The 23,147-nt window shown below is 38.9% G+C and overlaps 3 protein-coding genes across 7 annotated transcripts in view; all 3 read right to left on the bottom strand.

Moving 5' to 3' along the window:
- The window catches only part of eif2ak3 (eukaryotic translation initiation factor 2-alpha kinase 3), a 39,721-nt gene extending 38,232 nt beyond the window's left edge, over positions 1-1,489 (bottom strand). The window contains exon 1 of the mRNA XM_032547063.1: positions 947-1,489. Within this exon, the coding sequence (XP_032402954.1) occupies positions 947-1,269 (323 nt within the window). The 5' untranslated portion in view covers positions 1,270-1,489. The remainder of the gene's footprint in view (positions 1-946) is intronic.
- A 1,006-nt stretch (positions 1,490-2,495) lies between these two features.
- rpia (ribose 5-phosphate isomerase A (ribose 5-phosphate epimerase)) lies at positions 2,496-8,775 on the bottom strand. The gene is made up of 9 exons (XM_032547707.1): positions 8,452-8,775; positions 7,954-8,014; positions 7,589-7,644; positions 6,363-6,422; positions 6,228-6,292; positions 6,083-6,151; positions 5,845-5,986; positions 4,179-4,278; positions 2,496-4,069 (listed from the first exon to the last, which is right to left on the bottom strand). Exons 1-9 carry the CDS (start codon positions 8,647-8,649, stop codon positions 3,972-3,974), a joined length of 849 nt encoding a protein of 282 aa, XP_032403598.1. The 5' UTR covers positions 8,650-8,775; the 3' UTR covers positions 2,496-3,971.
- Positions 8,776-11,273: 2,498 nt separating this feature from the next.
- Positions 11,274-23,147, bottom strand: part of slc4a11 (solute carrier family 4 member 11) — a 142,562-nt gene continuing 130,688 nt past the window's right edge. For all 5 annotated transcript variants that reach the window (XM_032547115.1, XM_032547120.1, XM_032547117.1 and 2 more), the window contains 3 exons: positions 21,391-21,586; positions 19,787-19,956; positions 11,274-14,776 (listed from right to left, as the gene is read on the bottom strand). In XM_032547115.1, coding sequence (XP_032403006.1) covers positions 14,710-14,776; positions 19,787-19,956; positions 21,391-21,586 — 433 coding nt within the window. In that variant the 3' untranslated portion in view covers positions 11,274-14,709. The remainder of the gene's footprint in view (positions 14,777-19,786; positions 19,957-21,390; positions 21,587-23,147) is intronic.

Here is a 23,147-nt window from a genome sequence, read left to right as displayed (position 1 = left end):
TGTCACTATTTATTTCTATGAACAATCTATGAATCTATGAACAATATCTGGTCATCTCTGTGAGCATGGCTAGCATTACACTTCTCAAAGTATTTGGTCTGAATTTTACTTGTTTTGCATGTTGACTGGTCGGATCTGTTTAGCCATTTCATTTATTTCTTGGAATTATTACGCACAGATATCACATGTTAGATATTGGATATATCTAACATATGCATTTATTTCAAGCTTAACTTTTGCTTGGGGAAAAAGAATATTTACGTGCAACATTGCGGCACTGTTGGCGCTCCATACACACTTTCCACTTTCAACTGTTACAACACGCTTTCGGCAGACTGCAGAAGGAACTTTCCGTTGCATGTTTCTGATCGAAAGGATGAAGCTTGTATTGACCTGACACGCCAAACTTAAAAACAAAACTTATATTATTTGTGTATATCTATAAAGAATAACGACTAGCTAACCCCAAACGAATGGCAACCCAAACGGTGCAGATATATTTACGCAATTTTATCCAAAGACTCCCCAAGCCCATTGTCGGACACACTTGTCAACATCGCGCTATCTCAGTTTTCATCTCTGACAGTCTGCTGGCATACTTCATCAGTCTTTAGTCATTTGGTTCCCAACACATTTTCAAAATGAAATACAGTAAAATTGGAAATTAAAAAGCAGTTTGTGAGTCAATGAAGCATTACCAGATAGATAAACAATAACTTCTGTGCAGCACTATGGCGGAAGGATACTCCAAAAGTGTGTCAAACACAATAAACGGTTCTTTTAGCTTTTTTATTTCAACATTTTATCTTTGTTTAGCTTTAAATATGAACAGGCTTATGTGACACACTGGGAATAGGATGTGTTTCCAGATCTTAACCCACAGTGTCCGATAATGGGTTTCAAGCTACTAGCTGTGTCGCTCTATTTGCATTCGTACTGTAATTACCTCGTAAGTCGAACATTTCCGTCACTTTCTCCGCGGGATTCTTCGGCCTCCCCTGCAGACCAGTTCTCATCGTCCTCCACCGTAACGTCAGCTCCAGTGACAGCGCTGCCCGTGTTCTCCATGCAGACGTCGTCCACGGCCGCGGTGGGACCATGTTCTCCCGAGGTCGCCGCCGAACCCCGGCTGTCGGACCCCGGCTCCAGTCCGGTGGCGGAGCCCTGAGCTTCCGAAGTCCCGAAACCTATGAGCGCTTTCAGCAGCAGCAGCAGCAGCAGGAGCACCAGGGTAATGCTCACGCTTCCAAAGTGAAGCCCCCTTTCCATTTGTAAAACTGGCACATTAGTAAAGTAGCTGATTTACATGCCACTAAGCAAGTAAATCTGAACATGAAAATAAAATAAGTGTTAAAAACTCAAACGATATAAAAAATGTCTCTGTGTCTAGAAATACGCCCCACTTGAACGTGTTCTTTAAGTAAACATAAACAGCCTCTGGGACACCATGTTATTCCCTTTATACTAGACTGAGTCTTGCCTTGGTTACCCTAAATCCCGCCTTGTTTCTACACTGGGATTGGACACTAAAAATCATTCTTGCTGTCACATTTAAAGTACTATTCTCTCATTGCGCAATTTGCTGCCAATCACGTATCCTCGCACACTAAGCAGAATTTGATTGGATTAGGTATTCATCAGTCAAAGGGAAGGGCTCAGAGCGTACCAGCCCCCCAAACAGTGACCGCCATTGGCTGATTCGCTGCCTATTACGTAGACTCAGGCGTCCTGTCAGAGCTGACGCAAAAAAGTCCCTGATGGCAGTTCCTGTGGAGGGTCGCCGGTTGGTCGGATGTGAGGCTTTCCGTCAAATAGAAAGGTCGTTTCGAGAAGCGACGACGCCATTGGTTGATTCGGACATCTCGGATGAGCTGGATTGGTTCATCAAGATGCCACTCAGCGTGGTTGTCAGGACCAGTCAACATGAAATCTTCAACGTGGCTTAAGGTCAAAGCGGTACAGTTCCTGTTCCTGGTCACGAGTTGTTTCTCTAAAAAAAAAAAAAACTAAGTGTAGTGACATAATACCTGCATTACTTAATGTCTCCGACGCCACTTTACACAAATTTAATCAGGAAAGCAACTTTTTTTGAGTGACTTCAGTGAGTCAATGTATATAAAAGTGAGCTGTTCGCTGCCAACTATGAAGTTTGTGTTTTTAGCACCACCTCCTGGTCACAGAGCGATATTCCATCTAAAATCTGCTAGTCAGACTTCTGTACAATCAATTTAGAGCATCTACAGAGCCTCAAGTTTTTCTGGTTTGCTATAAATTATAATTTAATCAAGGTAAAATCTGCACTTTTTAAATACGTTTTAGTCTGTAAACTCCTTCATTATTTTAGTTAAAAGACAAGAAAAGTAGTGAACTTTACAAAATGTTGAAAATGCTTCAAACCCTCATCTGACGTAACATTTTGTTCCTCTCATCTCATTTTCACAATAAAAAACTTCAAACAAATATGAATAACCATAATAATTATTTAGATCATGAAACATTTTTTCACACTCAACTTTTATTGGAGCAAGTTATGTTCCAACAGTTCCAACAATTCAGACATAAAACAAGCATGGATTATAATTTGGTCCGGTATCGGTTACAAGGAAAAAAAAAAAAAAATCACAGTCAACTGGTTAAAAAAAGAAAAAGCTGCTGGTGCAAAAGTATTCATGCACAGTGTCGTTTTTGTTCATTTTTGTTTTTAGAACGTAGCTTTTCCCTTCAGAAACTTTACTGATGTACCGCAGAGTCACAGAGACAACTTTCACGGTTTCAATTCAACAGTGGCTTTTTTGGAAACTGAAAAATGTCTTATTGGTATCACATTAGCCAGGATGTGACGTTTTCAGTCTCCCACAGTTAATAATATATATATATATATGCAAGCATCAAATTACAGTATGAGGCACTGTATGACCAGTTTAAAATGGATGCAACCTATGACAGTAATCTAGTATGTAGAAAATCCTGCTGTACCATTTATTTCTTACAAAAAAAAAGCCCAGGCAAATAGAGGGAACCTGATTTATTTGAAAGATCTAAACAGCAACACAAATCTCAGTTTTTGAGATTTGCCCACTATATTTGTGTTGGAAGGTTGTTTGTTGTTTTGAATTAATCACCATCATCACTGGTTTTCGTTTTTAAAATGAGCTTATGGCACAAGACTTCCTGCTTCCAGACACCTGCTGTGAGGAGAAACTGTAACGCAAGTTTTCCACAGGCACAAAAGAATCAAACAATAGACAGTTTATGTGGCAAACCGTGAAGCCGCACACTTCTCAGCTGACTCCTCTAAACAGCCGCAAGAGGAGTTGATGCAACCGAGGAGGAAACCGCCAGCATTTTCTAAACCTTTTCAACTTCTACTACTATCTCTTTTCCTTTTGACAAGGAAATGGAAAATGAGCCACAAAATGATGAATGCCACAAAGTGTTCTTGTTGAACATTTAGCTTCTCAGAAGAATGCGTCGTTTCTGCTTTTAGAGGGAACATTTTACGGCTCACCTTTGCTCTTTATGGTACGTCAGAGTTTGTTTTGATAGATTGTATGTAGATGCATCTAAAGGTTCAAACCTGACTGCTTCATTCTTGGAAGTGTGATCTGTGTTTTTCTGTGTATTTTGTATCGTTACACTAACGCGACACATGCAGCGAAGCTTTTTAAATGTAATTTTAAAATCAAAAGGCACAGCTTTGCTTTATTCGGCTAAACTCCGGTGACCCGGTCAGCTTTAAAACCCAGTTCTGCATCTGTTCAGTCAAAACTCCTCCAACAGTAAAATCTGCCAGCTAGCTTTTTCCCATCAGGCACTTAAAAAAACAACACATAAAATCAGAAGCAGCACCTTCTGAACGTGAAAGTAAATCAGTTCTTAGTTTGGAACTTATTTTGCGAGGTAAGTGAGCTCCCGTGCTGTAGCTGGGTTGTGAGCGTGGCACTTTGTGGGCGGAGCCTGTGGCCAACTCATTAGTTGATGGGAGCCTTCCGAACCTTCACGCTTCCATCTTCCATCCCAAAGTACGCCCGTTCGGCCATGTTGACGAAGAGCCCCGTCTCCACCACACCTACGACACGAAAACCTTCTCAATGCCATCAGGAATCGAAACATTTTGAACGTTCACTCTGTGCACGAAGCAACTTTTCTGGGGATTTCACGTGACCAGCGTTCCTCACCAGGAATCATCTTGATGGCGGTGTTGACCTCGCTCCAGTTCTGGATGTGCTCAAACTTCCAGTCCAGGATGAAGTTGCTGTTGTCGGTGACGACGGGACCCTGCAAGCCAGAAAGCACATGGCCTGGTTCCGCTCTGAGTGAAAGGAGCAGCGAAAGCCCGACTGCGTCGCCTAACCCGGGTCTCTGGGCGTGTCTGCACTCGACATCAGTGGACATCAGTGGACCACCGCTGGTCATTTTTAGAGTTGAAGTACAAAAAAAAAAAAAGAAAATCGCAATTTTCTTTGTTCCCCCCCTTTTTTTCCTCTCAAAAACAAATTGCAAATGACAAAAAAATATTTTCCAAAACTTGCTTTCATTTCAACCATCCCTTCTGGAAGTTGATCTGAAGTCCAAATAAATACATGCTGCAAAACAAGATGGTAGACATCGCTCCATTCTACAAAAATAGGAGTGAAATGGTAAACAAAGAAAAAGAAAACCAAACAGATTTTCTAGAAGTTAAATCTTTATAAACAGAAAATTTGATTAATGGATCAAATCGATTAATAGGCCAGCCTCAGGTTAGATACTTTCCATTTTAGGGTCCCGATGAATATTTCCACTTTAAGATAAACTAGTTGTTTTTATATCACGACATTTGAACACAAACGCTGGTCACTGTTTTATTTACCATAAAGTCTCCCCACTTTTTCTATGACTATTATTCCCACTTGCTAAAAGTAAATCCGTCTCCTAAAATGGACTCGATTGTTCATGTACTCAGGTTCAGAGTCTGGTTGAGGATCAGGGCGTTTTGTGCTACGGCTAATAAAACCATCAATCACATCATCAGAACATTTTGATGTGTAGAATGCTTAATGATTCCACATCAGATATGTTCAGTCAGACCTTTTAAAGAGGAATTTATCATGTTTATTAATACAGAAAGAAAATGCTAATGATGCTCAGATCAGCACAAGTTTTAGCTCAAATGCTGCAGAAATGTAAGAAGCTAATGTTTCCAATATCTGAAGTCCATTTCTTTAAATAGCAAATTAGACAGTATGCTGTCTATGCCAGCTCTAATAAAAAATATTCTGGATTGTGAATGAGAGTAATTCTGAATTTCCTGTAAGCCTCCTGTCCTGAAACCTGCCTGGTCATAATCTGTCCTTACCTCAGAAGACCCTTCATCATCATCAACATCATCATCGTCCCTGCTGCTGGCCTCTGATCTAATGTCTCCTCCCTGACTTTGCTCTTTCTATTGTGACAATAAAGATTTCTTTAAAATAATGTAAAAGAAAAAAAAAAACAATAGTGAGCACAGAAATGAAAGAGGATCAGGTTTATTCCTGGGGTTAAAGAACCAGCAAGGGATGGAACGCAGCATGGGCAGGAAAAAGAAGAAAATAATACATAAAAAGACGTATTCTGATGAATTATTTGTGTTCTACCTGCAACGAAATCTAACTTAATACTGAATCAAAATCGAATCAAATTGTGACTCAAAATTGAATTGAGGTTCTTACCAGTCTTAATTTCCAGAAATAATTTGCAACCTTAGACTGAAAATTAAACTGGAAAGAGATTAACATCACTGAAAGAACTCATGTGAAAACAACAAGAAAAGTACTTCTGCAAGAGACGCAAAAGTGAGAAAGAAAGATTGATCCTACTTACTGCTTTACTGACTGCCATCCTTAAATTGACCTCCCCGCCGAAGCGCTTAGCTATCACCCTGGAGATGGGAACGTACGCCATGGGGATGACCTCAATGGGAACACCTTTCCTCCACTGCTCCCCCAGAGCTCTGGAATCCTTTCTGGGACGCCAAAAAAAAATTAAAAAATTTCCGTGAGCCAAGAGTCTTTAAAAACTGGGAAAACAATTCCCACCACTCTTACTAGCCGATGCAGACCTGTAGTCAGCAATGACGACGAAACATTTCGAGTTGCCGGCGACAATCTTCTCCTGAGTGAGACAGCCGCTGCAAAACGGAGAGAGGACGGGTCAGAAAGGTCGGCGGGCCTCGAGCCGAGCCGTCCGCGGCAGAACACGCTCACCCGCCGCCTTTGATCAGCGTGAGCTCGGCGTCCACTTCGTCCGCGCCGTCGATCGCCACGTCCAGCTGAGCACAGGAAGCACACAGTTACTGCCGCGTTTGGCTTCCACCGGCATAACGCCAACACTCGTCATACCTCTGGGTGTCTTTCCAGGTCCGACAGCGCCAGGCCGTGCTGCAGAATCAGCTGCCGAGCCTGTGGGAGGAGAGAGCGCTTCGGTTTGAGTTCACCACAGAGCGGTGCTGCTAAACTCAGAAGGAATGGGTAGAGGTGAACACACAGCGGCCGTTTCGTCAATGATAGAGAAGAAAGCAATGTCCTCTTGTGTTTTTGGTGAGGTGAGGTCCTGCTTTAATTAACCGTGGAATTTTATTGTCCTCACGTCCATGACTGAAGACAAAACTGGTCCAGTACCAATGAGGATGAGGGCTGAACCGACAAAATTCATTTTGGTAGATTGTCGATCGGCCGTTAGTTACGTGAAACCGATCTCGTCTGTCTCAGCAAAGGTCTGAAAATAAGACACTGCTGTGACAGAGGGCAGACTGACAGACAACGTCATGTCTGCATGTGTGCGGTTAACAGTTGCCAACTCAGCAACTTTGTCGCAATATTTATTTAGCTACTTTTCAGGAAAAAAAAAAAAAAAAAGAAATATTGGTGCCGCCCGAAAATCAGAATGGGCTGGCCATCTTTTTTAAATATCAGTGATCGGCCAAAAAGTCGTAATCGGTGCAGCCCTACCATAAACAATTTAAAAAATGATTAGATTACACCATGTCGCCCACTGTGGAAGATTAATACCAGAACATAACAACAGTCTAAACCTGGCGCAGTGGATAATTAATCACATGATAAATTAAAATTAGCTCAATAATTTTCATTCTGATGATTCATATTTTTTGAAGGACCATTCTGTTTTCAGAGACATCATAATCTATTTTATTTACGGTTTCGGTTGTGTGTGGGCGTTATTTCTTTTTCATTTATCGTTTCTGGTTTTTCCGTTTTATTCTGGATATTTAAAACATCTTGCAGTTATAGTGTGGAGTGTTTTCTACTAAATTAAAGTTCATCTAGAACAGTTATTGAGAGGGACAACTTGCATTATTATTATGCCATGATCAATATCTCTTGAAAACGGTCTCAAATCAACAACATTGCAATCATTTCTGGGATAATTTATCGTCCTGCAATATTTGTTATCGTGACAGGCTTAATTCTAAACCACACTGCTCTGTGGAAACGCTTGAGCAAGACGTGGTTATCATGTGGCAACTTCTTCAGAGCATTTGTGAACACATGAGCGTTCATGTTGCTGAGTCAAGTGAGACTTGAGTGTTTTGGGTACTTTGACTGACCTGGAAGGAGGTGGGCACGCACACGATGTTGAGCTTTTCCTGTCGAACTCTCTCGGCTGTGTTCGGACGACACACAGAAAACAGATGGAGAGAGACAGAATTCAAGGGGCAATTTTACAAACGGAACCGAATTCTGTTCAACCATTCAGTTCTGTTGTGAACAAGGAAGAATGTGCAGAAGTAACAGTTTCTTAACTAAAATAAGCATCGCTATCAGCTCCACTCTAATCTACTACATTCCACTGCATACGAAGGTGGAAGAGAAACATATTGTTGATGCATTAACCTGATGCAACTTTAACTAGATGGAATTGCAGGGACTTAATTTTCAGTTACACATTAAAGCTTATGGAGGCTTTACTCACCTAACCGGTCCACAGCATACACGATGGTCGACCCACTACCCACTCCCACCACCTGATTGTTCTGGAAATGAGACAACCCATTCAACCATTTTATATTTTACACATTTAAAGATCAGCAAAAATTGACATGCGTATAAAATTGTCTTTGCATACAGTATTTCCACTTCCAGTGCTTTCCGAAAGTATTCACACCCCCTTAATGTGTTTTCAACACTTTGTAATGTAATCATATTGTTAACCAAACCTAATCTAACTATACTGTTGTGTACTTAGTCCTTAAAGCAAAACCGAGTTAGCTCACCAGCTGGGAACAAGTCCGCATAACACTCAGCTAAGTCGCTTTAAAATCCTCCAAGTTAGATAACATCAATACAGCAACATGGCATAATGTGCATTTATCTGAATTAGGCTAACTATGCTAACAGGCTGAGCTAGCGGCTGTACTTCACACACATTTCAAGGAAAATATGAACATGTCTGCTTGTTAGCTAACAGTACCTGGACGTTGTTGTCCACGGCAGAGTACGCTGCTAGTTTCTTCGCCTCCTCTGCCATGTTGACGGCTGCAGACTGACTGAACCTGAACACGTGTGTGCGACAGCAAAGGGTGGATGGAGGAGAAGAAGAAGACGAAGAAGAAGCAGCAGCAGTAGCAGCTGTGAGCTTACGGAGGAACACCCGCCTCTGGAGGGTCATGACCCGCAGCCCCCCCAAACCAACACGACACACACACGCGCCAGCGCGCGCGGACGGACTAGCAGTCAGACAGAAAGCCCCCCCATTGCTTCAGGCAGTCACGAGTCAAATGAGATACTCTTCTGGTCACGTATTAATGGCTGTTTTCATGTACTGCCTGCTTTGTAGCGGTTCGTAGGCAATGCGCGCAAGTTAGGTGAAACAGCGACGCCACGTGGACGCTGCAAAACAAACATGCGCCGCTGTTGCATTTTATTTGATTGTATTAGTGATATACTACACAGGAACACCACAAAAAAGAGAGAGAACGAAATCACACATTTTAAACAGTGCTTCAGGTTGAATATCAAAATGGACCCCAGATGGACGACAAAATACGAATTAGGAGCCCCTCTTCCTGTTAATGACGACGATACATCGAACGTATGATGACAGCATCTGTGAGAGGGGGCAAGTTTCATTGGCCGAGCTTAAAATGCCATCAGTGATAATTGGCTATTATTTGCAGAGAAGTATTTATTATCAAACGGAGCTCAAAGACAAAGATTAAACTCATAGCGTCAGCTTGTTGCCATGGTAACACAACAACTATGATGACTATTCTGTTTGAGTAAACAATTCCTTTCAATCTTAAATCTATATGTCAAAACATTTTTTTTAATATGCTGAAACTATTCAATAAATGTTAATAGTGTTCTTATTATCAACAAAGAGAATGATGTGGAGGCCTCGACGCGCCTGTCCCGAGGTCGGCTTCCGTTTCCCCCCCCTTTTCTCTGCCTCCTTCCTCTCGGATTACTGTCAAATAAAATCAGCTATAGTCTTTTTTTTTCTAAATTGTTCGTTTTTCTTCAAACTTTTTTAAAGGACAAATTAAACAAATGTAGCCTGAAGACTCACACCACACTTGACAAAGCATTTTAAATGCAAAACTAAATGTGTCATTTTTAGTAAATTTGTCTAAAATATTTTAAATATTTTTATTGCTCCTCAGTCGGTTAAGGTCCGTATATCTTTGTAAATAAAGAACCAACTGTGGTAACACCCTCCATCACAATTATCAAAAACATGGAGGTGAAGATGAAAAATTATATGAATAACACTATTCAGCTGAAGTTCACTGGAGAGGCAAATTCAATTTCTATGGTAATTCACTGTGCATCTTGTCCTTTCAGCACATTTCCATAGGTAATTGCAGAATTGCGAACAGACACTGCTGTGATAATCACAGACTAGCTTTTTAATGTTTCTAAAGTCTGTGACAAGTACTTCGTTCAAAAAGTATTTTTAAAAAAAGTCGCATGAGAAACATCATGGAGGTGTAGCAGCAGCGTTTTTAATCCTTGTATTTAATGAAACAGTTGAAGCAGAAATAGAAAAAGTGAGAGATCCTGGGTTTGTTTTTGTTTTTGCGTCAAAACAAAGATTACAGTTTACTACGATAGAAACTGAAGGGATATGGTTGCTTTTTTTTTTTTTTTTTTGGCAAAGCTTCATTATAAAATAGCAATCTTTAATGTGGAGTCCCACAAGATCTGATGTTTGGACCTCAAATTTTAACTTGTACACAGTGATGATAAAAAGCATTTCCCCCTGCTATGTGAGTCTGCATTTCTTCCTAAATGTTTGTCTTAAAATGTTTCAGATCATCAAACTATTTTAAGTGTTAGACAAAGATAATTATTATTATGAACAGAAAAAAAATCCAACCCTACAGTGGTTGCCTAAAAATATCTGAAAGTGGTTGGGTCGGCCTTAGTAACAACAACCGTAACCAAACGTTTGCGACGAGTCTTTACGGAATTGTCGTAATTCAGCCACACTGGAGGGTTTTTAAGCACGACTCCCCTTTTTGAAGCCATGCCGCAGCATTTCAATTGGATTCAGGTCAGGACTTTAATTAGGCCACTAAGTCTTCATGTTGTTCTCCTTACACCTGTTCAGACCTGAACCTGCTGGTGGGTTTTGGGTCATCATCCAGCTGCAGAACCCAGGTTGGTTTCACCGACAGATGGCCAGATGGAAGGTCTCCTTCAGGATGTTTAGGTGGACAGAAGGATTCATGGTTCCTCCTGGTCCTGAAGCAGCAAAATGGCCCCTGAGCATCACACTGCCACCACCGTGTCTTACTGCTGGTATGATGCTCCCTTCAGAAATAGTGTTATTTTTATGTGGGAGGAATAAAGGAAGGAAGAAAGGACAGAGAGAACAAAAAAATGTAAATAAGGAAAGAAGAGAAAGAGGAAAGATGGAAGAGTATAAAGAGAAAGGAAGGAAATAAGAACAGAAGAGAAAGACAGGAAGGAAGGAGCGAGGAAAGAAGGAAAAAAAGAGGGAAGGAAATGAAGAAGGGAGAAAGAGAGAGGAAGGAAAAGGAATGAAGATGGAAGGAAGGAGGGAGTTAGGAAAGAAGGAAGAAGAGTGGAAAAGAGGGGAAGAAATGAAAGAAAAGGAAGGAAAGAAAGAAAAGAAGGAAGTGAGACAGAAGGAAGGAAGGATAGAAAGATAAGGAAAGGAGGAGAGAGGAAGGAATGAAGAAAGGAAGGACAGAAGAAACTGCTAATAACTTTATGTAGCAGTTTTAATATTGTTACCAAAAAGTTATAAGAGTGACGACATCGATGTAAATATTAACATCACTACTACTTTTATTTGGCAAACAGCTTGAGTTTCTCTTTTTCGGTATACAGTTTATATATATTTATATATATATACTATAGTAAACCAACACATTCTGTTTGATAATCATTTTTTCTCAGTTTTATACATATTACAGCTTACAAATATAGCTGATCTTTTTGACAAAATTACAGATTCTGTTTCCGACACCTAAATTAGTATGCTATTATAAAAAAATCACACGTCATACATTCATGATTAGAAAAGGTAGGGCTATATGAAATCAGGAAAAGAATGAACGAAAACGAAAAACAACCACAGTTTACGCCAAATTTCCCATCGGGAGGACCGGGGCAGTCGAAGGTTTTCCACGAGTAGAATGTCTTTCGCTCCGAATTCGACCGGCGAGTCCTCTGAGAGAAGTCTGCTGCTACGCCGAACAAAATCACCGGCACAGTGAGGATATCGAGGAACAACAACAATACCGCCACGTAGGGAGAAGAATCAGTAAATCTCTGCTCTCAGTCGGAACTTAGAAACTAACCATGACGAACGTTTGATTAAAAACTAAACTTTGCATCGCAGTACTCCTTTACAGCCCGGCATCTCCTTTCATTTCTCGCTCTGTCCATCGGCGCAGTCTTAAGGCTTCGATTTTCTTTCACGCCTCGCGATCCGCAGCGCGAGACGTCGGCTGAAGTTGGACGTCTTTCTTACGGTTTGTAGGACACAGCTGAACAGGACTGCGTGAAGGGAGCTGCCGTTTAAAACCAACAAAACCAGAATAAAACCCAGAACTGTCGCTGCTGACAGGCAATTTTTTTTTTCTCTCTTTTTTTGCTCCCCGATGTGTGAAATCACTGAATCAGCTGGGCGGGTTGGACTGAAAAGGTGCTGCTTTGTTAAAAAAAAAAAAAAGACAGCTGGCCTGTCATTGCTTCAATCCCAAAATTGCCCCCCAACCTCAGTGAACTTCCTGGGGTTTTTTTATACAAAGTATTGCTGAATGTCAAGCGTTGCATTTATATTCGTGTGTAGATACCGTTTGTTCGACTTGCTACTTGTTTTTCTTACGCAGAAAGATTTTTTAAAAACCCCATGAGACATGCTTTAAGCAAACCAGTGCTCAGATTTTTTTGTATTTTTTTTTTTTTTATCTCTTAACATATAGCTCTCCATATTCCTGCATTACTATACGAGAACATTTGCAAGCACTGATCTACAAAAAAAAAATAATAATAAAAAAAAAATCAACAGGAGCAAGTTGTTCCAAATCTCGTATTTGAACACTTGCTAAAAAACGAAAGTAGAATAAAAAGATAGATTAGCTTAATCCGGATCTTTTCTAGCTGTTTTGTCGCAAACCTTTGAACCGTAATCTCCTCCACTAGCTTTAACGCTGATAACATGAAGCTGGACGGGACTTTGATATGTAAACACTGTGGCAGAGCTAAATGTACACTGTAAAAACACTAAATCTGAAGTATTTCTGCTCTAGTTTCATGAGCTAATATCTCAGCACACTTGAAATAATATAAAATATACAAATGGCTGTTTTAAGTCAATAATTCCTTATTATTAATGACAAATCATTAGTTCCAATTGACATATTATTCCATTTATCACATAGGGAAAGTGTTTTAAGTGAAATAATCTGCCACTTTTTCATCCATATTAAGGAATTATTGACTTAAAACAAGTTTCTATATCTTGCTAAAAAGTTAGTTGTAAGTTAGTTTTGTCTTATTTCAACTGTACTAAGATATTTGCACTAGAAAAAAATACTTGGTGAGATTTTGTGTTTTTGCAGTGTAAGACACACAGACAGTGGAATGGAAAGAAGCAAACAGGGTAACACACTGCTCTCAGTTCAGGGTAAACACACCTCATTTTCATTTCTAAAAGATAAACTATCATTATGATAAATAAATATTCTATTTAAAATTGACCGATAATATTTCAATATATTGCCGTCATATATTCTGATAATTTTTCCCCCCCTTCTCATTAAGATAAAGATAACACTATATGTTTTTGGTTTGTGCTGTCATTCTAAATTATTATAAATAATTATATATACCCGTGGAATGTTTTTTTTTTTTTAATTATTATTATTCGTCTAAAGATGGATTCCACCTTTAAAAATACATTTTCTAAAGAGCTGGCAGAGAACTAGACAGAGGACGGAGAAGTACTGTGTGTATGAGCTAAACACACACACGCAAACACACCCTCTGTGATCTCCTCCTGGTACAAATGCTGACACTTGTTGGAATGACTCCGAAAACTAAACATGTATGTGCGCAAGTGTCATCCGTAGCAACAGCTAAAAGGTGCAGAAATGTAAAAGGCTGGAACGCTGCACAATGACGAGGAAAAGGCTGACTTTACAGTGGCCAAAATGCAGTGCTCTAAACTGACCCGTTCAAAGTATGTAGGTACTTTTAAACACAGTGTATGTGGGTAAAACATTTACCCATACATAGGTGCATCTCGGTAAATCAGAAAATCGAGAATTTGTTGTGTCTTTTTTTTCCTTTCCACTCAACTTTCCATTGGCTGGAACATCCTTGAACAGCCAGTTTCTGCTGGAAACCGTTAAATCAGCAAGACTCCTCATGCCTCAAAACATTTCTGTATTAAAAATATACCTCTTAATTGGTCTTATGTAAAAATTTTAACTTCTGAGAGGCTACATTACAGGTTTCCATAACAACTAAAAGAAAAGAAAAATACTCACTTTTTGTTGCACATTCATATAGACTCACATTTTAAACAGATTTACCAAAACAATGGAACTTTTTTTAATGATCTCCGACGTATCGAGACGCACCTGTAACTGTGTAAAGACAAGATAAGTGCAAAGTGTCAAAAAGCGATCAGGTTCATACTTACATTGTGCCATTAACCCCTTTCTTGGTACAATCTAATGTACCCTTGCAGCATTTCTTTTCTTTTCTTTTATTTATTTTTTTATTATTATTACTTCCACAGCATCAGCGAATACTTGAAGCACCTGCCCCACACACTGCAAAAAGGATATTGTAAAGTGTTACCATAAAAAGGTTGAAGACGTGAACCGAGAACATAGGAGTTGTTATGGCACCGCACGATCCGACGTGGTGAAACAGAGGCGAGACGGGAACAGTCACTTTTCTTGGAGAACGTTTGTTTCACAGAGAAATATTCTGTTCGCCTTTTTGGAAAATATCGGACCCAAACTCTCGGCTCTCTTCCTCTCGGCTTCCCCGCGTTTCCAGTGCTTCAACGGACTTCTCGGATACAAAAAAATCTAAACAGTCCGTGTTTTTTCCCCCCCTATTTGCGCCCATATAGTTTTGCATCAAAAAATATGTTTTTGTTAATCCTTTTTCCATTTTTTTTCTTCCTCTCTCCCGCCGATGGACTCTGTGAGGATCCAGAGCTTGAATCCTGGTGAAGCTACATGTGTTGGGCATCCATGATGTCCAGGTATTTGGCCTCAATGATATGAGGAAGCACGCTGTTCCTGGAAGCAGAACAGACAACATTCGTGTCAGGTCTTATTTGTTACACCAGAACAAAGACTCAATGATGCTAAAAACCAGAGTATGGCATACAGATTGGTTAGATTGGGGCCATGTAAACAAAATAAACGGAACAGATTCAATTACTGTCAATGAAAGGTAATCCGAACCACTGTTGCCTGAGCCGATCTTAAATCATTGTTTGTAAAGGAAGAGAGTCTAAAATTTCATTATTGGTCTTATGTACAAAGTTTCTACATACACTGGGGAAAAAAAAGTTTATTTTTTATTTTTATTTTCTTGATTTCTTGAAAAAACAATTCAATACTTCAAAAGTGCTGTATTGTTTACATTATTTAAATTTCAATTACATGTTTTATCTTCAATTTGCCACATCACACTATCATTTTTCACATACACAAAAGCTAAAAGTATGTTGTTTTCATAATAAATGACTGAGTGCACAAACATACAAAATCAATAAAGGTACTGCAGTCCTTAAACTGGATCTGAATGCCAGGCGCCAAAATGGCTTCTTTTTTTTAATAAATGGAGAAAAATGTATCAAAATTCACAACTTCTGCTTTAAAGACTCTTTATTGTAGAATACTCCCAATTCTTAGTTGGTAAAAATAATAGTTACAGATAGATGAATGTTTTTCAAAGTGAGGGTCTATCAGAAAGCAGAAAGGTCTGCAGAAAGCTGAGAAAAAAAATCAATTGACAAAATTTTTTATTTATAGATTTTTTAGTCATAATTGTTTTATCATAAAATGTAAGCTGTTTTTCAAATGTTATAGACTACAGGTGAAAATAGATTATTCAAATCTTATGTGGCATGCTCTTCTTTCTGATTGGCTGCCATTCAAATTCATCAAGCTGCTTTGTTCCTCAAGCTAGCATAGCTAACATAGCTAGCAAGAGCAAAACGAACAAGAAAAAGACAGAAGCAACCCTGCTGCCACAAAAAACCCAAAGAACTCCTGGCTGGCTAAATTCAGAAGGTATAATAAGGCAGCATTTATGCTAAATGAATATAATAATTGTTGAGTAGCGGGTTTGTAAAGAGAATCCCCAGCAGAAGCTAATGCTGTTTGGGCGGCCATAGCATGGAAGAGTTTAGCAACCACTGGTCTGAGTTATACCAAATTCCAAATCTGTAAAATTACACTGTAATACACTGAATATTGAAAGCTAGTTTCAGTGTTTTGTTAGTGATTTAGCAAAACTACACACAGAACTGCTATTCAAGCTGTGCAAGGTCAATGTTTGCACTCCAAATGTTCAAAAACAAACAATAAAAAAAAACAACAACCCAAAAAACCAGAAATTTTAGCCTGAAAAAGGCTGAATTTTAAAATGAAAAAGCAATCATCAGTTGCTAAAAATGTAGACATAGCTTATGAATTAATGCTGATGACATTTCTATGCAACATAATTTGATCAACACATTAAATGTAGTGATTTAATTTGTAACGAGGCATTTAATCAGGAATGTGTGCTGCACTGTATGCAGGTAGTAACACTGTGACTAAACACATTTAACTCAGTAACGTTTTGTCATGTGGTAGCCAGAGGAATCAAAACCCCTGAGCAAACACAGATAACAGTTTCTGTCTCTGCAGTGCACACTCTAAGATTTAGCTTCCATTTCAAGTGATTGGAAAACTACGGAGCCCTCTAGGGGACATGGGGAATTTTTTTTCTTTTGCGTTCCCTCGCAATACTTTTGCGTTCCCTCGCAATACTTTTGCGTTACCTCGCAAAACTTTTGCGTTCCCTCGCAATACTTTTGCGTTCCCTCGCAATACTGTACTGGTCAGTTATGCAGCATAATTGAACACTGTAAGCCTTTCTTACGGTGGGCGCCGTACTTTATGCTTTAATATAAGGTTATGTGAGGTTTTTCCGTGAATGTTAGTATCTTTTTGTGAAATATCTGAAGTTTTAGCCTATATCTTTCTTTAGGATAGAAAGGCACCACAAACCTACGATATAAACAGAAACTTTCCGTAAGTCGGAAAGAATTAAAAAATACATCCTAATTTGGACTATTTCTGAGTTATTATCGCGGGTAATAAATCATCTGACAGTTTTGATTGTGTCTCTGTTGTGTTCGTAGTCTGAATGGTCTAAAGAGCTGCTTTCAGTGCCGCTCCATCTTAGCCTTAACAGACATAAACATGCAGTAAAAAATAAATTGATTTTCAATCAGTGTTTTGCACCAAACAGTTTTTACTGTTAACAAGTTTTTATTATTAAAAACACGACAAACTAATGATGGTAAAGGGCCGCACTAGGTTAACTCGGGGAATCTCATCTGTCCGTGTATCAATCAACTCCAAACCTCTTCTTTGTTCTGTCACAATTATCGATTTATTCCATTTTGATGATCATGCTCCAAACTTTGCAAGGACTGACCGCCCCGCTCACCGCTTCCTAATACACACAAAGCCAGTATCCTTCCCATTCATACCTGGTGACGTCACTCCCACGTTGACACACCTAAGTGTCAAAGCCTCCTGCTCCTGTCATATCAATAATTACTTATTTCATTCATATGGCTCTTACAAAGCCTCAGTGAAAACTTGTTTATTATTATTAACTGTTTGGTGCAAAACACTGATTGAAAATCGATTTTTCCTGCATGTTTATGTCTGTTAAGGCTAAGATGGAGCGGCACTGAAAGCAGCTCTTTAGACCATTCAGACTACGAACACAACAGAGACACAATCAAAACTGTCAGATGATTTATTACCCGCGATAATAACTCAGAAATAGTCCAAATTAGGATGTATTTTTTAATTCTTTCCGACTTACGGAAAGTTTCTGTTTATATCGTAGGTTTGTGGTGCCTTTCTATCCTAAAGAAAGATATAGGCTAAAACTTCAGATATTTCACAAAAAGATACTAACATTCACGGAAAAACCTCACATAACCTTATATTAAAGCATAAAGTACGGCGCCCACCGTAAGAAAGGCTTACAGTGTTCAATTATGCTGCATAACTGACCAGTACAGTATTGCGAGGGAACGCAAAAGTATTGCGAGGGAACGCAAAAGTTTTGCGAGGTAACGCAAAAGTATTGCGAGGGAACGCAAAAGTATTGCGAGGGAACGCAAAAGAAAAAAAATTCCCCATGTCCCCTAGAGGGCTCCGTAGAAAACATCTTTAATGATGAGAAGAAATAAAACTTTCAGAGCAAACGTTTTAAATAATGCACTGTTTACTCCTCTGCTAAAGACTCACCCAGCAAAGAATACTAAATCAATACTTTACAAGGGGTTTCATAGAGCTGTTTGTATACTGTAGAGCTGTTTTTCTGTTATCAGCTCCAGATCTGGTTTCTGATCTGCTCACAAACTGACGTCAGTAAAATAATGTGGAAAAGTTTGGGCACTTTCTTCATTTCATCAATCCAAATTAAGTTAAGGGATTATGGAGTTGCTAGGGTGGAAATACATAATCAAATGTTCCAGATATTAGTCTAATTAACTAGGAGTAATAAAAAAAATTAAAATATTTTTCACTAAACTGATACATTTCTTTCCTATAAGTTGATTCCTATTGACACTATTGCACATTTGCATTTTATCTCCATATTGAAAGATTTTTGGCTTTTATTAAATAACGCTCCAGCATCAGCTTCCTTCACTTCTAATACTTTAAGCTACTTAAACTGATCACCAGCTATAACCTGCCAAGACTTGGACATGCCAAGAAATTCTGCCGCATAAACATCGTTATTCTGAGACACGATGTAGATCGCACGTATGCACCAGAGTAAACAAATTAAGAGAACTTAGATGTTGCCACAGTGACTCAATACTGACATTAATTAATCTCATGTTCTGATTGAACAGCAGAACCTGTTTTCATTTGATTTCATCAAATAATTTGCGGGCCACTCAGTTTATTCGCCTAAAGTTTGATCTGTGCAAACGGTTACCTGTTCAATAATGAATGATACCGTCTATGGATCGATTTAAAGTTTCACAAATCTGGAACAAACTTCTGGAAAATTGTAAAACAGCCGAAACACTGAGTTCCTTTAAACCTTGACTAAAGGAACTCAGTCAAGACGGTACAAATGTTTGGAGTTGCTTTTGTACAATAATAAATGAAACTCTAAGCACCATTTTGATGCAAAATGTAATGTTTCCATTGTTGAGTTTTGTGTTTTTATGAAGTCAAATACGTTGAAATGCCTTGTTTCTGATATGTGCTGTACAGATAAACTTGATTGATTGACAAAATCATAAGACGAATAAAGAGAAAGCACAACTAATAGAAATGTTGTTTTGTGAAGAATTGATTACAGCTTCTGTAGAGACGTCTGTTTGGATGGGTAGTCTGAGATAACAGCGCTGCGATTGTGACACAGATTTCTTCCATAAGTTCATAATTGTAATTTCCAGCCATTTTTACATCTGATTTACTGCGTCTTGTGACGCATGTCTCAGGTCACTGACATAAAAGTCGGATAAAATGTGACATGAGGCTTCAGACTGCAGATCTTTGAAAACAGTCAGACACGTATCTGACTTAGTTCCACGTATGGAAATGGCTCAAATCGGATTTTTCTTGCCAGTGTGAGAAGATCAGATCAGACTGCGGTGAAAAGTTGTGTATGGACAACATTCACCTGGTGTGTGAATGTAGCTTTAGAATCTCTGAACATGCAATTTTAGATCTACCGACATACAGGAGAAGGTGACTTCAGTTTGAGGAGTTCATGTTCTCAGAGGATCCAGAGATAACATTTCTTGGTTCAAAATTCAAACCTTAAAAAAAAAAAAAGCTAAAATTTTAGTTTTCAAAAAATTTAGACAGTTAGAGAGAGGAGAGATTTTGCATTACACCAAAAAGATATCGTACAAGTTCGCCACAGAGATTACATTTCCACCTAGGTGCATAATTGCAGATGAGCTGAAACGGTGTGAACGTCCTCACACACACACCTGAATCTCAAAATGGAGAGAATGGAATTCCAAGCTTCCCCATACGTACCTGATTGGGATTAGGAGGATCATGACCAGAGGGAAGATCATTTTCATGTACGGTATTGGGTACATGCCGAATGTGCACAGCACCAGCAGCTGCATCATCTGCAGGAAGGTGAAGTAGTGGATCTTCCTCTGGGGCACTTTGCGGATGTAGTGGGTAGGTGGGTAAGACGTCTGCGGGGGGTGAGAGGATAAAAGCTGATTAAAATACAATCTCCCCCTGCGGCTGTGTTTCTCTGCTGTCCTCGGGTCTACTGCAGTCTTCAGGAAATGATTACAGGCAGTGAACAGCCTACGCAGCTCTGAGATTTGCACTCTTAAGTTCCAGTTTCAGATGACAACTTCTGTTAGCTTTCGGTAGCGTGAACTTGCCTAAATTATGTTTGCAAACTTGGTTGCTACTATGAAAAATTTAGGAAATTCTTATCATAAAACATAATCACGGATCATGAGTATTAAGAGCTTGTACTTAAAAATCAGTGTCAATGTCTGGATTTATCGGTTTTCAGGTGTTTCAGATTGTTTTCATGCCTGACAGCCATGTAAACTGTTTGTTTGGGGAGCAAAATTGTAACATTTGTTACATTTCAGCTGCTGCTTTTTTTTGCCATTGTCAGTATTACTGAGGTTTTCAAAAATGAAGTCTGAAGAAAAAAAAGAACATGTAGACAGTTTTTTCCCCCTAGAAAACAGCAAGAAATGTGTGTTTCTTCTGGCTGCAAGACAGCGAGAGAGAGCAAGACGAAAGAGACTTGATATCAGAAAGGCTGGGTGGAGTACAGCAAAGTCACTCTGATGCATCTTTTTCAGTTTTCAACATCTGCTAGATAGAAATGTTTTGAATATTTTACAATTAAAGGAGAGGGTCTTTTAAAGAAACACCCTCTCATCGCTCAGAAAGAGAAATCAGAAAAAATGAAATTGGGATCAACTGGTCACAATTTGCGATGGCTACATCTGGAAATAAAATATCCTGGTGTCTTAAACTGTAAAATAAGATTAAATAATATGGGAAATACACATCTAATGTACAGATTTTTCATCACACCATCTTTCCATCAGTAACTGAGCATTTTTAAAATGTAACTTTTACTGTCTGGGTGTTTTTAAGCTCGAGATTTTTTTTTCCTGGGGCATGCAGGTCCTGCTGCTACCATGTGGGGGCAGCAGCATGTAAAGTATGGATTGAAAGGGTAAGCCTTGCTTTATCTCCTCGCTGTTGAAGAGGCAAGGTTAAACCGGACACTGGGGATAAGAGACACACGGAAAATAAAAGAGATTCCTGTAGGTTTCTTTTGACAAAACTATTTAGTGGATGTCAAATTTAATATTTTCAACTGATTGTGCAGGATCTTTCTGCATTTTAATGAAGCCGAGATCAAACAAAAACATTAGTTTGGTTCCTTTTTAAATTTTATTTTGTAATTCCTAAAACCAAACCCTCACAAACATCCCAAACAACAAATAAATGAAGATGTTAGTAGATGAGAGGTGACTCTTGTGCTGGGCATCTAGTCAACTGTTTGATCTGCTGAGTCCCACAGCCAACATATGGGCACACACACCAACACACACGCCTACACGCTCTCACCCAGCACCCTGGCTCACCTGCTCCTTCAGGAGGAGAGCCATGCGGTCGCACATCTGGTTTCCGTCGATGGAGGTGAGGGCGATGTAGAGGAAGAGGCCATACAGGACGGGTTTGGGGATCCACTGCAGCGGAACGGGCAGCAGCAGCAGAGACACGCCGATGAAGATGTTGGCAGCCAGAGACGTCAGCCGGGTCTCCTTCACCTGGACGATGCTGAGGAGGAACAAAACGACACGCACAATGAAAGAACGAAGGATTTCTGAAAAATCATCTCTGGCAAAACGATGGAGAATTTGTTTCTGGGGATTTTCCCGATCAGTTTTATTGCAGGTTTTGCAGCAGTGCAATTCAGATTTTCCTAAACATCATGATTTAATAAGCAGAGAGAGGATATGAATGACGTTCTTTTGTTTGAAAAAGTAGATTTTGTAATGATGTATTACTGACAAAACAGCATCTTATAATTGATTAGAGATGCAAATCGTTCACTAGGTGCGTTTCTGTTGACCACATAATTGCGCAACATGACATTTCGGAAATAAAATTTCTTAATGGAAACGCAAAAATAAAAAAAAAGAGAAAAACTCTTGTTTTTTTGACAAAACGTTTTGACACTAGAAGGAGGTGTTTTTTTGTTTGTTTTCTCTTTTGCCCGAATCAAAATTGGTTTACTTTGCAAAACTACAATGGAAACACTTTTTATAGCCTAATGAGTCATTTGATCAACAGCTGGATGCTGCCGCTGGCGCAAACCAAGAAGAAGAAAACGACAGGAAGTCGTTGGACGATGATGGCGTCACGTGTTCTTTAGTGACTTATTGCATGAATAAACTTATTCACACGTGATTTTGTTTTGCACACATTTGTAATGGAAACGCTGTCAAGCGATTCGATTCAATTCCAGTTTTTAAGGTCACGATTCAAAACCAATTTTTTTATTCAAACGGTCTTGAGATTCTGTTTAAATAAAATGACTGAAAAAGGAAAAGACTGTGTAACCAAACAGGACATTTATTTAAAGCAATTCCACACAGTATCAAATTTGTATTTAAACAAAAAAATAGGTTTATGCACAAAATTCTGTAATACCACTAATTGGTTAGCTTAACTTCCTGGCTTATTCCTAAATAAAAAATATTAAACAATTATTTGAAATATTAATTAAAAGTGTATGCGTAATGTAATACGCAGTTTGCTTGCAAATAGGAGCGGCAACAACGTTCAACTTAAATGTATTTTAAAATCGATTTTTGAGCATTTTGAATCAATTCACAATTCCCAGAACTACGAAACGTGATAAAATGTTTTTCTGTTCCATAAATAATGAGCTAATGTGTTACTTTAAGTGTTAGCAGCTTTTCTAAATATATCATTACAAACAGGTATTATCTCTTTAATTTAAACGCATGCAAAAGATGATGGACAACGGAAAAACTCGTCGTTTAAAAGTATTTAGACTCAGTAAAATGTGAAATATTTGTTTCCATTGGATGACATTTTTATTCTTATCTCATATTCCTGAGGAGGAATTTTCTCTCTCTGGACCAACGTGATCACATTTTGAAAAGCTGCAACATGCCGCCATTTTCTCTTTTTGTTTTTGCTGAGAACAGGTTTCCTATTCTAAATGCCATTTCAATGCCAGTGCGTTAATGCCACAAAACATGTTCTTTAGTTATTCTTGATTTATCTACTTATTTATTGTTTCATCACTTCTACCCAAAATATCTATGTGGCTGTAGATTGTTTAAACCAAGACAGAATATAAAAAAGA

The sequence above is a fragment of the Xiphophorus hellerii genome, chromosome 19 (assembly GCF_003331165.1).
Source record: "Xiphophorus hellerii strain 12219 chromosome 19, Xiphophorus_hellerii-4.1, whole genome shotgun sequence".
NCBI lineage: Eukaryota > Metazoa > Chordata > Actinopteri > Cyprinodontiformes > Poeciliidae > Xiphophorus > Xiphophorus hellerii.
The sequence above is the reverse complement of the archived record's forward strand: the minus strand, read 5'-3'. Positions and strand labels throughout refer to the sequence as shown.